The 15191-nt window shown below is 48.3% G+C and overlaps 1 protein-coding gene across 2 annotated transcripts in view; it reads left to right on the top strand.

Moving 5' to 3' along the window:
* LOC129687104 (polycystic kidney disease protein 1-like 2) overlaps nt 1–15191 on the top strand; it is an 81366-nt gene that overhangs the window by 37464 nt on the left and 28711 nt on the right. For both annotated transcript variants that reach the window (XM_055621405.1, XM_055621404.1), the window contains exons 21-27: nt 125–256; nt 1026–1239; nt 2742–2935; nt 7614–7844; nt 12065–12166; nt 12454–12632; nt 14335–14481. In XM_055621405.1, coding sequence (XP_055477380.1) covers nt 125–256; nt 1026–1239; nt 2742–2935; nt 7614–7844; nt 12065–12166; nt 12454–12632; nt 14335–14481 — 1199 coding nt within the window. The remainder of the gene's footprint in view (nt 1–124; nt 257–1025; nt 1240–2741; nt 2936–7613; nt 7845–12064; nt 12167–12453; nt 12633–14334; nt 14482–15191) is intronic.

Genomic DNA, 15191 nt, shown 5'->3' with positions numbered 1-15191 from the left:
AGGAAGGAAGGAAGGAAGGAAGGAAGGAAGGAAGGAAGGAAGGAAGGGCCACTCACTCCACCCAGGATCTCATTGTTCACACATTGTTCACCCCTCATCAGTGCTGCTTGCACTTGGCTTTCAGATGATGAGTTTCTCACAGAACCCCTTCCCTTCCCGAAGCCGATTTGATGTCAGTGGATCTGTTGGTGGGCTCCGTCTGAGCAGCCCCAGTGGCCATTCCATCCCTGTGAAGAACCTGTCGCAGAATATCGAGGTAGGCACCCCATTGTTAGCAGTAGTCCTGGCACCTGGCCTTCTCTTCAGCTTGTTTGGGCCAGCTGTGAAAACAACGGTTAAAGAGAGGAACCACCAAGTGTGCCCCTTCACTATTAAACACCGTACTCAACTTACAACCATGCAAAAATGACATTCACACACCTCTGCTGTATGACAGGCTTTCCTGGGGGTGTCACTCTGTTGAGTGGAATCCTAACCATTGCACAAACCAAATGTTCGTTTTAAAGGCTCCTAACGCAGCCTCCAAATGCTTTAAACTCCAAATGGTGTTCTTGAAAGGCAAGCAAGAATGCTAACATGCCAAGGTGCCGTGGGTATCTAAATGCTTTTAAGAGCTTACTGACTTTTTTCTAGTTGTCTGCCGTTTCCTCTCAGTGAGCGATTAACAGTTTGCAGGGAAGCCTCCATCGTCGCCCATTGTAATTGTGAATGTGCCACCAGGGATTGGCAGAAAAGTACAGTTAAGGACCTGAAGATGGCCTGTTGGGCCTAGATTATCTAGGGGTCCAGTGGGGTCACATTGGGACTGACTCAGAAAAGGAAAGGCGAGACATTGACTGTTGTTGATGACACAGGAAGAGGTTAGGGTGATGGGACTAGATGTAGAACTGGGAGTATGGAAAAAAAAATCCTCCACCCCCTACACCTTCAGCAGAGATCTTCCTGTTCATACCAGCCCCATGATACCACAGGGCTTTCGATGCATTCCCAGCCCCCTGGCTGGAATTCTTTGTTTCTGAAAACAGATCCTGCTGCCCCGGATTTCAGAACACAAGCCAACAATGCTGAGCTTGGCCACCCCGGAAGCTCTGTGGATAAATGTGACTACAGGGGATGCAGCTCTGGGGATCCAGCTACACTGGGGATCTGGAGTCTCACTCACACTCAGGCTGGGCTATGGCTACCACCCCAATGAGACCAGCTATGATGCCCAAACACACCTGCTTCCTATGGCTACAGGTACTCAGCTTTCTTTTTTCCATTGTATGGTTTTGGCTTCTTTTTCAAAATCCAAGTGTCCGTAGTTGTGTGGATTTTATTTCTGGGTCTTTGATTCTATTCCATTGATCAACCTGTCTGTTTTTATGCTAATACCATGTTTGTTTTTTTTTTTTAATCACTTTTGCTCTGAGTACAGCTTGAAATCAGGGATGGTGATACCTCCAGAAGTTCTTTTATTGTACAGGATTGTTTTAGCTATCCTAGGTTTTTAATTTTCTATATGAAGTTGAGAATTGCTCTTTCAATGTCTGTAAAGAATTGTCTTGGTAATTTGATGGGAATTACATTGAATCTGTAGACTGATTTTGGCAGGATGGCCATTTTACCATATTAATCCTACTCATCCATGAGCATGGGAGATCTTTTTATCTTCTACTATCTTCTTCAATTTTTTTTTCTTCAAAGACTTGAAATTCTTTTCATACAGGTCTTTCACTTGCTCAGTTAGAGTTACATCAAGATGTTTTATATTATTTGTGGCTATTATGAAAGGTGTTGTTTTCCTAATTTCTTTCTCAGCCCAATTATTGCTCATATAGGAGGGCTACTGACTTTTCTTTTTCTTCTTCTTCTTCTTCTTCTTCTTTTTCTTCTTCTTCTTCTTCTTCTTCTTCTTCTTCTTCTTCTTCTTCTTCTTCTTCTTCTTCTTCTTCTTCTTTTTAGTTAATTGCGTATCCAGCCACTTTGTTGGATATGTAGGAGTCTTCACACTTTTTATCAGCTGTAGGAGTTCTCTGTGGCCAGCTTTCAAATTAAGGTGTCAAAAAAAAATAGAAAAAAAATAAAACTATCAAAGAACAAGGCCAGGGAGATGGCTCAGTAGTTAAAGTATGAGGACCAGCGTTCTAGCCTCAGAAACCACACAAAGAACTTGGTGTGTCATAGCCTAAACCTGTGATCCCAGTCCTGGGTATGGAGCTCATGGGCTGCCAGCCTGGCTGAGTCTGTGGGTCTGCAGGTTTTACTGAAAGACCTTGCCTCAAACAAAAACCAACCAAACAAAACCAAACAAGCAAACAGCAACAAAGAAACCTGGAGCTGGAGAGACAACTGAAGAGAGCGCACACTGCCTCAGGTTCAGTTCCTGTCAGACATGCTGGGTGGCTCACAATCCCCCTGTAACTCCAGCTCCAGGGGGATCCATGCCTCTGGCCTCTTGGGCACCCATACTCATATTCCCTCCCCCTCACCAAGAGCACATGATTGAAAATAATAAAAATGATAAACATAGTAAGTTTAATGCCAGCCTGGGCTATATAATAATTCTGCCTCAAAACTACACACAACAAATAAAACTTAACATGGATGTTCAATAGACAGTCTAAAAAAAATAGACAGTCTGATATCACGTAGCCAATAAGGCCCTTCATGTCCTGCCATGCCCCTGCACACTGAGCCAGGGTACTTGGGATACCAGGTAACAGGTTTACATGCCTGCCATATTGCCTTGTTTCCCACAGGTGAGGACCCCACGTGGATCCTGGGCCCACAGGACCTGCCCTTTGGAGAAGGAATCTACTATTTGAGGGTGTTCCCCGAGGATGACCTGGAGTCTACCTCTGGCAGGAACCTCACAGTTGGCATTACCACCTTCCTGTCACATTGTGTATTTTGGGATGAAACCCAGGAGACCTGGGACAACTCTGGATGCCGGGTAAGGAAGAATAAGCTGGGGAGACTTGGTGGGCGTGTCTGCTCTCGTAGAGTCCCCTTGGACCTCCAGTGCAATGTCTCATGTCTCTCGGGGTGCCCAGCCTATGCCATTCTCGATCTCAGAGTGTCTTTCTTGCTCTCAACTGAAACCGTTTTTTCCTTGAGAAGACGTCAGGGCCTTGACTAGGTCATATTTTCTGCTGTAAACTCTGGTGCACTCTCCCTGCCTCACCCCGCTTTGTAGTGTGGTCCTCAACCTCTCCCCTGAGGCCATCTTGGGAGCTAGGAGTGCAGGAACACCTGATCACTGACTAAGAAGAGGAGGGATTCAGAAGGCTGCCACCCTGTGTGTGTGTGTGTGTGTGTCTGTGTGTGTGTGTGTGTGTAGGGGGTGGGGTATGGATGGGGCAGTGGGGGTATGGCCAGCCAGGGTGCCACTTCTCAGAAAATGACCTCAGCCTTGTCCTGTGTTCACCTTTACCAGCACCATCTCCTCGGTGCTTCAGACAGCCCTAGTAGAGCAGTTGTTCCCTTTTCACAGGCAGTGAGACAATGGATCAGGAAACTTGATGGACCTGCCCCTAAATCCCACACATAGCATGTGGATGGAGGACCTGTGCCGCAGAGCCAGGTTTTCCCATAGCCGTATCATCACCATGACAACACAGCCTTCCCAACTGTTGAGATTCAGAATGGCAATATTAATTGTGTTCACATTTTTATACACTCTGCTTTATGGAATTGAGGCCTGCATATCAGTGTCCTACAGGGAGACTTTGGCTTTGAGGCCATCAGATAGGACCAGATTATCCCAATCATGGGTTATATAGGCTATGCCTTCCTTTAAATGCTCTTCTTTTTTATTCTACTGAGAAAGCTCCAATATTCCCCACCCCTGAACCTCCTGGTCTCCTACACCAGAGCCCTCTTCCTGGGGGCCCTTCTAGCTACCTTCATCATCCCATGCCATACCACGACCAGCTGCCTCCATGTAGAATCCAAATTTATTCCTCACCTCCCTCCAACTATGGACATAGCATCTTCTTTCATTTGTTGACCAAATGTTCACCCTGTCCCCGTGGTGGGGGTAGACAGACTGGTGAGAAAAGCCAGTGAATAAGAAGCCCAGCTAAGGACAGAGACCAGGAGCAAATGACACATCTAAGGGCCATGCCATCCTAGAGCTGTGGGAGGAGAGCACTGAAGGTGAGCTGCTCCTGGGCTGTACAGCTTCCTTGTCAATTCCCACCCTGGCTTCTGGCTGCCACACTCAAGGCGCAGGAAGCAGGGTGGTACAAAGACATTCCTAAGAGACAGAAGGTCCGAATGCTCCAGCCACCAGCCTTTGCATCGCAGGAACAGACCTGGGCAGGCGGTGGTATCCCGGAGCACCCACTCCCCAAAGCCACCTTCTATGGCTGACATGGGATTCCCCTGCCCCCCACCCCCAACCCTGGAATCTGCCTCCAAACAGAGGTTTAGTTCCTATACATGCTGCATGTACTTGGGCAAGTTGTCCCACCATGGTAAAGCCCACGGTCTCTGGGCTTCACCTTCCTAAAATGGGGTTAAAGTGGAGTGGAGCTCAGGGGTACAAGGAACTTCGCACGATGCTGAACTCAGAGTGGGCATCTCTCCGAGTGTCAGAGGGGATCCATGTGTTAAACCCTCTGGCTGCTGAGGGAACATCATTGCCTGTAACATGAAAGCCAAGGACCAAGGATGGGGGGGTGGCAGGGATATGGCTTGAGATCCAATTAGCCACACCTAAGGTTCTGAGTACAGCAGTGAGGTCCCATTTAAAACATGAGCGATGGTCCGGTGGAGACGTGCTAGGTTTGTAAGCACGGGTCTAGGTCCCCAGAACCCATGTGAAAGTGTCAGGCATGAAATCAGTGTGGACAGGCAGAGTCAAGCACCTCCCTCAGGCTCCCTGACCAGTTAGCCTAAACGGTAAGCTCCAGGCCAACGAAAGGCGTCAGGGGAGGCGGGCAGCTTCCCTGAGGATGACACCGGAGGTTGTACTCTAGCTTCCACATTCATGTATATGTATGTACACAAGGGTACACTCACCCGTATACACACATACAAACACAAAAATATACACCAAAGCCTCCACACGGGTACACACATATACACACAAACACACAAATATATACAACATACATGTGTACACTCACCTGTGCACACACATACACACACACACACTTCAGAAACTACAGGGGCTGGTGAGACAGCTCAGTGGGTCAAGAAGCGTGCCATACTAGAGCGATGACTTGAGTTTGATCCCTGAACACACACAACAGTAGGAGAAAACCAATCCCACAAAACTGTCACATGCCTGTGGACTGTCCACTCCCCCAACACACAATATTTTTAAAGTTTTTAAAAATGTATTTACTCTATGTGCGCATACACATACCATCGCATTTATGTGGAGGTCAGAAGTTAACATGTGGGGGGGGGGGAGTTGGTCCTCTCCTCCTACTGCATGGGCTCCAGGGATTAAACTCAGATGACCAGACATGACAGCAAATGAGCCATCTCACCCTACGCAAGTAGATATATTAAAAAACAAACATAAAATGTCTCCTTGGCTAGGAATACTTGCCTAGCGTGCAGGAGGTCTTAGGTTCAGTCACCAGCACCCCCAGCCCACCTCATGCTGGGAAAGGGTGGAAGAGCCTCAGGGTCTGTGTGAAGCCTGGAAGGCAAAGCCTGAGCGCAAACAGAGGTGGCTCCCTGCTCTGTTCCCTCCTCTGAAAGCAGCCTCACCCCTTCCGGTGTACGAGGTGTTCCCACACCACCCAACCCCCCCTGGGAAACAGTACAAACAACTCAGAGGGAACGGAAGGAAGACCTACCTGGAATTCAGAATGAGCAGCTGCCGTCCGGCCTGTTCGTGGGATGAGCCTTGATGGGCGCCTCATTCAACAGAAGGAGGGGTTCATAACTGGGTGGCAGGAGGCTCTTCCTCCCCAGGTGCTCGAGTGAAGAACTTTCCAGAAGCCACTCTTTTCTGTCTGTCTTCACCATGTGGAATAAAAGGCAGAGCTGGGCTCTGGAGCTGATTCAAAGCTGCTTCACTTCCCAAACGGTCCTGGGGATATAAAGTGGAAGAGCCTCATGGGTGAGGTGCCTGCCGTGGCCTCCCTGACCTCTCCTGAACCCAACGGCTCTCCAGCAAAGCCCATCCACACCTTGCTGGAACTGAGATCCAGTCTAAGGGGTTAATGTTTGTCTTTCCCACTTCCAGACTGGTGGCTTCACGTCAGCATAAGTCAATCCAGTTGACTGAGGCTGAGAATTCCTGGGGTTTAGGACATTCATCCTGAAAAGCAGGGAGTCCTGGAAAACATGAGTTAGCCACTAGATGTTTTCAGACTGGCCAGTTGCTGGGCAATCATCAGTACCCAGCACATGCTCCTCCAGTGAGTGAGCTGTCAGTGGACGAAGGCCAGGAGGGCTGTGGTACCATGTTTGTGGCACAGGGTGCCACTGAGGGTGGTGATGATGGAAATTCCAAATTCACCCACAGTGCTTCTTTGAAACAGGCAAAGGGTCCTGCGAACTGTTCAGAGCTCCCACTGTGAAGGACAGATGTGAAACTGTTAAACATAATATTCACAAGCCCGGTGTGGTACTGCACACCTGTAATCCCAGCACCTGGCAGGCAGATCTCTGTGAGTTCAAGACCAGCCCAGTCTACATAGCAAGTTCCAGGACAGCTGGGGCTGCATAGTGACATCCTGTCTCAAGAAAACAAAATAGAACAAACAACAACAACAACAACAACAAAAAAAAAACACACAAAAGACAAACAAAGAACAAAACCCTACTGGAAAGGTCCAGGGTCTGATCCCCAGCACAACAAAAGCAAATAACGGTCTCTGAATTTTAAAGTGAGTTTTCATTTTTGTTTTTATTTGTGTGTGTGAGTGTGTGTGTGTGTGTGTGTGTGTGTGTGTGCATTTTTGAAGGTGGGTGAGCGCACATGTGTGCATGTGTATATAAAGGCCAGATGTTGGTATTTGAAATCACCCTGCATTTCCCCACCTCATTGATGGTGTCTCCACCAAACCCAGAGCTCACTGATATGGCTACTCTCAGTCACCCTGTGGATCTCGTCCTCCACCCTCTGAGGATGGCATTATCAGTGGGTTAACTGTCTGTCTTTATACTTCCAGCTGGCTTCCAGGACCCCAGACTCTGATCCTCGCTGCTTTCACAGACAAGCCAAGCTCGGTACCCAGTGCTCACATCAGCTGGCTCACAAACACTTATAACTCCAGCTCCAGTGGGATTTGATGCCTCTGGCCTAGACAGCCAGTCAGCCAGAGTCTGCTAGCCCCAGCTAACCTTGAATATGTAGCAGGGGATGACCTTGAATTGCCAATCCTCCTACCTGCACCTTTTTTTTACTGAGATTACAGGCATGCCTCACCATAGGCAGTTCATGTGATATTGATCCAACCCAGGGCTTCGTGAATGCTAAGCAAGCTCTCTACCAACTAAGTTACATTCCCAGCCATATAGATATAATTTTGATCCTAGGTTGGCTGAATCTATGGATCCAAAAGGCTGATTGTGTGGCATCCACCACACTGAGGTGTTGGCCATCTTTCTTCACTGGGCTGAAGCAGGTGCGTTTCCAAACATGGTGTCTTTGGGGTTCGCAGGTGGGCCCACGGACCACCACCTTCCGAACGCACTGCCTTTGCGACCACCTCACCTTCTTCGGAAGCACGTTCCTGGTGATGCCCAATGCGGTCGATGTCCAGCAGGCCGCTGAGCTCTTTGCCACCTTCGAGGACAACCCTGTGGTGGTTACCACGGTGGGCTGCCTCTGCGTGGTCTACGTGCTGGTAGTGATCTGGGCCCGGAGAAAGGACATACAGGATCAGGCTAAGGTGAGGTGCTGGGTTCCTGGGAGTGGGAGGGGCAGGGGCTGTAGAGAAGCCAAATGTTAGTTCAGGCCTCAACCCCTGCAGTTATCTCTGGCAAGCTGGTCCCCCAGCCTGTGCATTTATGAAACATCCCTTCTCATCAAATTATCACAGTTACTGTGCCAGCCATCATCAGCTGAGCACTCACTGCATGAGGGCACTACTCAATTTACATCCACAGCAGCCCTGGGAGGAAGGCACCTGTGCTGGGGTGGGAGGTCAAAGGCCACCGTGGTCAGTGATTTACTCAAAGGACTCAGAGTTCAGAACAGCAGTGGAAGTAATAACGGTGACGGTTTACTTTTTTTTTTTTTTGTAAGTACAGGTGTTTTGTGAACCGATGTGTGTAGGTGTCTATTTGATGTGTGCACACGTATAGATCATGTGTCATTCCTTAGAAACCATCCCCCCTGGCGTTTAATGCAGAGTCTTTCACTGGGACCTGGGCTTTTACCAAACAGGCTAAACTGACAGACCAGGGAGCCCTGGGGATCCCCTCTCCAGTTCTGGGATTATGAGTGTGTGTCACTATGCCTGGCTTTTATATTGATCAAACTTGGGTCCCCAAGTTGGTGTGGCACTTTTCCCCACCATGGGCCACCTCCCCAGGGTTGATCTATTGAGAGGACTTGGGTTGAAAGAAGCAAATGACAAAGAAACCAGGCTTGGTTTCTGGTTGTTCTCCTGCTGATGATTACAGGCAGTGCTAAATTGTCGCTGAGATGACCTGTGACGACACAGGAAATACTGCCAACCAGAAGCTCACATGTGTAGCTGGTCTTTGCTACTTTGTGGGATCTTCTTTTTTTCCACCCTTTATCCCCCAGTTTCACCCTCTAACACTAGAAGGGAGAGAAACAAGGATAGAGGGGAGAGAGGAAAATCCTTGAAAATAATTTCTTTCCTTTTGTTTCTTGACCATGGCTACCAGCAAACTGAGACCAACCTCCCCAAACAACCAACAACCAATGACCTTGCCTCTCAGGGTCCTCACATTTACCCTCTGAAAGTTCCCAGAATTTCAAATGTCACACAATTGCAGAAACTGTCTGTAGCTGGCAAAACCATGATTCTGCTAGAGCATGAAACACGGCTTCTGCAGGCAGTCCTTGCAGCCTCACATCCCCACGCCTGGGATCAAAACAAAAGCACAGTCTTGTAATATTTCTCTTTTCTAAAAGAAACCAAAATTCCAGGCTTCTCACTACACACCTGAGCTTTGGTGTCCTGGGCTTGATTGGGAGTTGAACACAGAGGAAGGCATAGGCCACTTGACCTACCCTGGTTAAGGAGTCTCCAGCCACAATCACAGCATGACCTGAGATCCCACCATAAGTCACATTGTCCCCAGACCATGTGGTCTGGCCAAGTCTTCCAGTATGCAAAAACTTCCTCATGTTGGATGCACAGAAGTTACCTCTAAGGACCTGGAAACAGCCAGACTATGAGGAACAGCTCTTCCATTTGTTTATCTGTAAGGTGTGTGTGATTACTTTTTGAAACTGTGTCTTATGTAGCTCAGGCTGGCCTCAAACTCACTACGGATCTGAGGGTATCCTCAAGCTCATGGCAATCCTCTGCCTCAGCATCCTGAGTGCTGAGATTGCAGGATGAATCTCCTCCTTCGGCTCCAGTCCTTTCTTTGAAATGTGCAGAGTAGTTTGGAGACTCTGCAAAGTTCCAAGACTCAAGCTTAGTGAGCTCACTGTGTATTTCATTTCACCCATCTTCTTAAAGAGGAGGCAACGGAGATCAAGAGGTTAGTTAATTGGCCTGAAGCTCTTAGAGAGGAGACAGAATTCTAACCTGGAGAGAACTCAGGATATACATGAGATCGGACAACAAACTACGCAAGAAATTGCTCACAGCAGCAGTTAACAAAGTCAGTCATATGGAACACAGGTTTGGCCGTCAGGAAGGGTTCACAAAGGTCTGAGGGAGTGCAGAGGTGATGTAAGGGCTTAGTGTGGCAGAGTTTGGGGCGCTCCATCTCTCACTCCCTCCTCCCTGGCTGCACCACTAGGGATAATAATGCAAATGCAGTGTTAAAAGATGGCATTCAGCATTCACACTGCTGTCTTTGATTCCACCTTGAGACCAAACTTTGATATTTAAATGTCTTAGGTTGCGGCTGGCAGGGTAGCTCATCAGTTAAGAGCACACACTGCTGGGCCTGGTATAGAAGAGCAAGCCTTTAATCCCAGCACTTGGGGCAGAGGCAGGAGGATCTCTCAATTCAAGTCCAGTCTGGTCTACACAGTAAGTTTTAGGTCAGCCGGGAAGATGTAATGAGATCTGGTCTAAAAAAATTAACAGCAAAAGCAAAAACCACAAAAACAGGGCTAGAGAGGTGGTTCAGTGATTAAGAGCACTTGTTGCTGTTGTGGGGGGGGGGCGTGGATTTAGTTCTTAGCATCCATCCGTCCATCCATCACAACCATCCCCAACTCCAGTAACTCCAGTTCCAACATGCATGCACATACATAAACACATGCAGACAAAACACACATACACATAAAACAAATAAAAAAATCATATACTGATTATGAAGAGGGACCAAGTTCAAGATCCATCCCCAGAATCCACATCAGGCGGTTCATGATCACTTGTAACCACAATTCCATGGGATCTGACGTACCATTCTGGCCTCTTTGGATACTGCAGCCATGTGTACAGTGCTACACACACACACACACACACACACACACACACACACACACACACTCACACACACTCTTAATTTTAAAATATGAAAGCTGGATGTAATGGCACACACATTTTAATCTCAGCGCCAGGAAGCTGAGGTATGTAGATTTCTATGAGTTCAAGGCCATCCTGGTCTGCATAGAGAACTCCAAGCCAGCCAAGCCTACATAGTGAGACCTTCTCTCCAAAAGAAGAAACACTCTGATATATAAGATTTATATAATAAGTCTTAACTGCCTCAGGTTGGCTCCCAGAAGGCAGGCTCTAAAATGGAGTTAAGGCTGTGGGTGTTCTCTAAGAGAAACCTTTAGCATGAGCCCTTGGGGAGCTGGCAGAATGGGTATGCAACAGTGACAGCCCGCCAGTCCTCAGGGAGATTGGACCAAGCTGGGCTGAGATGGTCAGGTCTTAATCACACCCAGATACCTCACGGGTGGGTCATGGACTGGCAGCTGCCCCCAGAGTATACCCTTGACAGCAATGACTCTGCATCCTTGACAGCGGAGCCCCAGCAGCAGCAGATGTAAGCCTTTCACAGGAGAGAGAGGGAGGGGGAGAGACAGAGAGCTGGGGGACGCATCCCAGAGGTCACCACAGCCCCCAGCTGACCCCATTTCCAACTTAACTCCATAGGTCACACTTACTAATGAAAGCCCTTTACACTTCCTTGCTTTTGCTGGGTATTTGTCTTGAAGCCCGGCTTTCTTTTTTTTCTTTTCTTTTTTCTTTTTTTCATTCTTTAGCATTAGTTTATTTTTTTGTCAATCGTCTTACACTCTTATAATATCTGTGACTCATACACCCATTTCCATTTTTAATTTGCATATTATCATTTTCTTTAGTAACAATCCAGATGCAAAATGTGATGTTTGTTCAACATAAAAGCATTTTTCAACAATAATTCTTCATGAACCAATGTTTTATGATTATATTTTGCAAACATATGTAAAATTAACCTTTCTTTTTATGTAAATTATATAAGCTTTTGGAATCTAAATTTGAATAAAAATTTTTTTTCCATTTTTTTAACTTTTATTAATTACACTTTATTCATTTTGTTTCCCCCCCATAAGCCCCTTCCTCCTCCCCTCCGGGTCCCACCCTCCCCCCCTTTCTGCATGCATGCCCCTCCCCAAGTCCACTGATAGGGGAGGTCCTCCTCTCCTTCTTTCTGATCTTAGTCTATCAGTTCTCATCAGAAGTGGCTGCATTGTCAGGGTTCTAGGTTATCTCCACGGATAGTCCTTGGTTGGAGTATGAGTCTCTGGGAAGTTCCCTGTGTTCAAATTTTCTTGTTCTGTTGCTCTCCTTGTGGAGCCCAGCTTTCATAAAGGACAGTTCTCGCTGGATCATACAATAACAAACATGGTTTCGTTTTTTGCATGTTAATTGTCACAGATGACCAACTCAACTCTTCGCTGCTGGGTGATGGGTGAGCTCACTGAGCAGTGTACCCTTAACATTGTCCTTCTGTCTAGGTGAAAGTCATAGTGCTTGAGGACAATGACCCCTTTGCCCACTGTCACTACCTGGTGACTGTCCACACTGGACACCGGCGAGGGGCGGCCACATCTTCAAAGGTACCTGTTGGGTTGTGGGTGTAGCTCTCCCTGGTGCAGGCTGTCGCTGTCGCTGTGGAGGGTATTTGTGTTGCTGGGTGCCCTCCTCCTTCCATTTTGTATTTTGGAGGAAAGACTAATCCTTAAAAAAAATAACATTATGTATTGTGTGTGGGTGTGAGTATGTATGCGTGAGTGTGTGCATGTGTCGCATGCCTAGAGTTTTGCAGTGCTGGGATCAAGTGCAGCACTTCTGGGCAAACAATGCACCGGCTGAACTACAGCCATTTCTGGTGTCTGGGTTCTAGGTGACGCTCACCCTGTATGGCTCGGAGGGAGAGAGTGAGCCCCACCACCTGTCAGGCCCTGGTGCGGCAGTGTTTGAGCGAGGAGGGGTGGATGTCTTCCTGCTTTCTACTCTGTTTCCCCTGGGAGAACTGCGGAGCCTCAGGCTGTGGCATGACAACTCTGGGGACAGGCCATCATGGTGAGTCAGCAAATGACCAGGACCTTCAACGTCCAGTCCGGCCTCAATGCTTGAGTCAACGCCTCATTTCTTAGCCTTCACAAGCCTCTACAAACACATGGAATGGCACACATAAGCTCAGAGAGCCATCTGGCTCATGGTCCATACAAATGAAACCGGAAATCCATCCCTGGTATCCAGCACTGGATCCTCCCACGGCCTTTCTGCAGCACCAATTCAGGACTTTGTCCAAGGTCACACACAGCTACACATTCAGAGCAAGGTCTTATCCATTCTTCCTGAGATGAAAACTACCGACTCAGACAAATAGTGTCAGTATGACTAGCTATCAGCATGCAGCCCCTTAGAAAAACAGGGTTATCAGGCGTAGCGTGCACACATGCAATCCTAGAGTTTGGGAAGGTCAGGCTAGAAGAGTGCTATAAATTCTGGGATAGCCTGGGGCACATAGTGAGGTCCATGCCAGCCTGAGATAGAGTGAGACTTTATCACAAAAATGCTGGGCACGACAGGTGTGGTAGGGCTTGCCTTTAATCTCAATATTTGGGAGTCAAAGGCAGGTGGACCTCTGTGAGTTGAAGGTCTACATAGTGAGTTCCAGAACAGCCATGGATACATAGACTGTTTCAAAAGGGGGAAAAAAAAGACACCGGGTAGCATATACTAATAATCCCAGCACTTTAGGGGCAGGATTGGAGTTCAAGGTCATCCTTGGCTCCATAGACAATTCAAGACAAACCTTGTCTCAAGAAACACGAGAGAGAGAGAAAGAGAGACAGAGAACACTGCCTAGGTGTTAGCTATTTTGACAGAGGTTCTCACCCCATAGCCTACGCTAGCCTTGGGCTTCTGGCCGTCTCTGGTCTCAGCCTGTGAGAGCTGGGGTCAGAGGCATGAGCCACCACATCCAGCTCACTGCTGTCTTTAACTCACCAGATTCCCGGGAAGCAGACGCTGAAAGGCAAGTGAACATGTTGGGTGTCTACTAAAGGAGTCCCAGGGTCTGTCAGTACCTGGGGAGGGAGGCCAGACAGAGGTGTCCAGCAGGGGTGCAACCTAGTGACTGCCCAGCCAACCCTTGCGGATCCCTGAAGCTGTCCCAAGTTGGACCAAAATGTCCAGGTCCTGCATCACAGGACATCAGTCACCCAGGAGGCCCACAGCCTGGACATAGGTGGCCTTTGTGTCCCCAAAGAAACCTTGCTCATGGACATGAGGGATGTGTGTAGGACACAGTGGCCACTCTGCAGTGAGTACCCAGGGAGGAACAGCCCAGGGAGGAGCAGCTTTGCCATCTTCGGTTGGCTGAACAGTGGCAGAGAAGCGGCTGCTGGCCCACACCTCCAGAGACAGGCAAGATGGCGTCTCCTCCTCTGCAGCCCTGAAGCAGCTCACACTCCCATTGGTTCTCTTGCTTATGGTAGGGGTTCCGAGCAGGGGTTCTGAGTTGTCAGTTGTATTTCCCAGCACCCTGCCGCTTCTCCGCAGACAAGCAGCTGCCTCCAAAGCTGAGCTGGCTCTCTGCTGGCTGGCCTTCCCGCAGGGGACCAGCTCTCACGCAGCCGCCAGGTGAAGAACCTGTGTGCACTTTCTCCATGTGCACCTGGCTTTGGGGTCCGTTTTCTGAAGGTCTGACCTCTGTGGTGTCTCAGGGAGTTCTACCCCCATGCCTCATCTTCCGAGCTGCATCTCCCTTCTCCAGGTATGTGAGCCGGGTACTGGTGTATGAGCCTGTGATGGACCGGAAATGGTACTTCCTTTGCAACTCGTGGCTGTCCATCGATGTTGGAGACTGTGTCCTTGACAAGGTGTTTCCTGTGGCCACGGAGCAAGAGAGGAAGCAGTTTAGGTACTTCCTCTCTGTATTTTGTTTTGTTTTATTTTTATTTATTTATTATTTGTACAGAATTTTGTCTGCATGTGTGCCTGCATGCCTGAAGAGGGCACCAGGTCTCCTTATAGATGGTTGTGAGCCACCGTGCAGTTGCTGGGAGTTGAACTCAGGACTTTGGAAAAACAGCCAGTGCTCTTAACCTCTGAGCCATCTCCCCAGCCCTCCTTTCTGTCTTTTACAGAAAACGTACCTCAGTGTCTTCTTTAATCTTAGAGAAATAGCCTCACTACCCATGCATGCTAATAAAAGCACATTTCAACCAGAGGTCTGGGCATCTTTGAGCATACGGTACTGATGGAAGAGCCAAATGTCCTATTAGAATGAGGGCACTCGCAGGATTTGCATGCTAAGAGCCTGAAGTGTTTTCCAGGTAGTGAGGACGTGGGAACATTCACCCATATTTCCTGATGACTGCCACAGGATATTTTCTGTCAGTGGCCATGGTGGTTTGAATGGTGTGGTGTCTAGTTTTATGTAAGTGTGACACAAGCTAGAATCATTTGGGAAGAGGGAACATCAGCTGCGATTGGCGAGCCTGTGGCGCATTTTCTTGCTTGGTGATTGATGTGGTGGGGCCGGATTCACCGTGGGTAGCACCGCCCCTGGGAAGTATAAGAAGGAAGGCTGAGCAAGCCAGTATGGCTGCACCTTAGGCGATCCTTCTA

The sequence above is a fragment of the Psammomys obesus genome, unplaced genomic scaffold, assembly GCF_907164565.1.
Source record: "Psammomys obesus unplaced genomic scaffold, mPsaObe1.curated_primary_1811, whole genome shotgun sequence".
Taxonomy (NCBI): Eukaryota; Metazoa; Chordata; class Mammalia; order Rodentia; family Muridae; genus Psammomys; species Psammomys obesus.
This window is presented reverse-complemented; position numbering and strand designations above follow the sequence as displayed.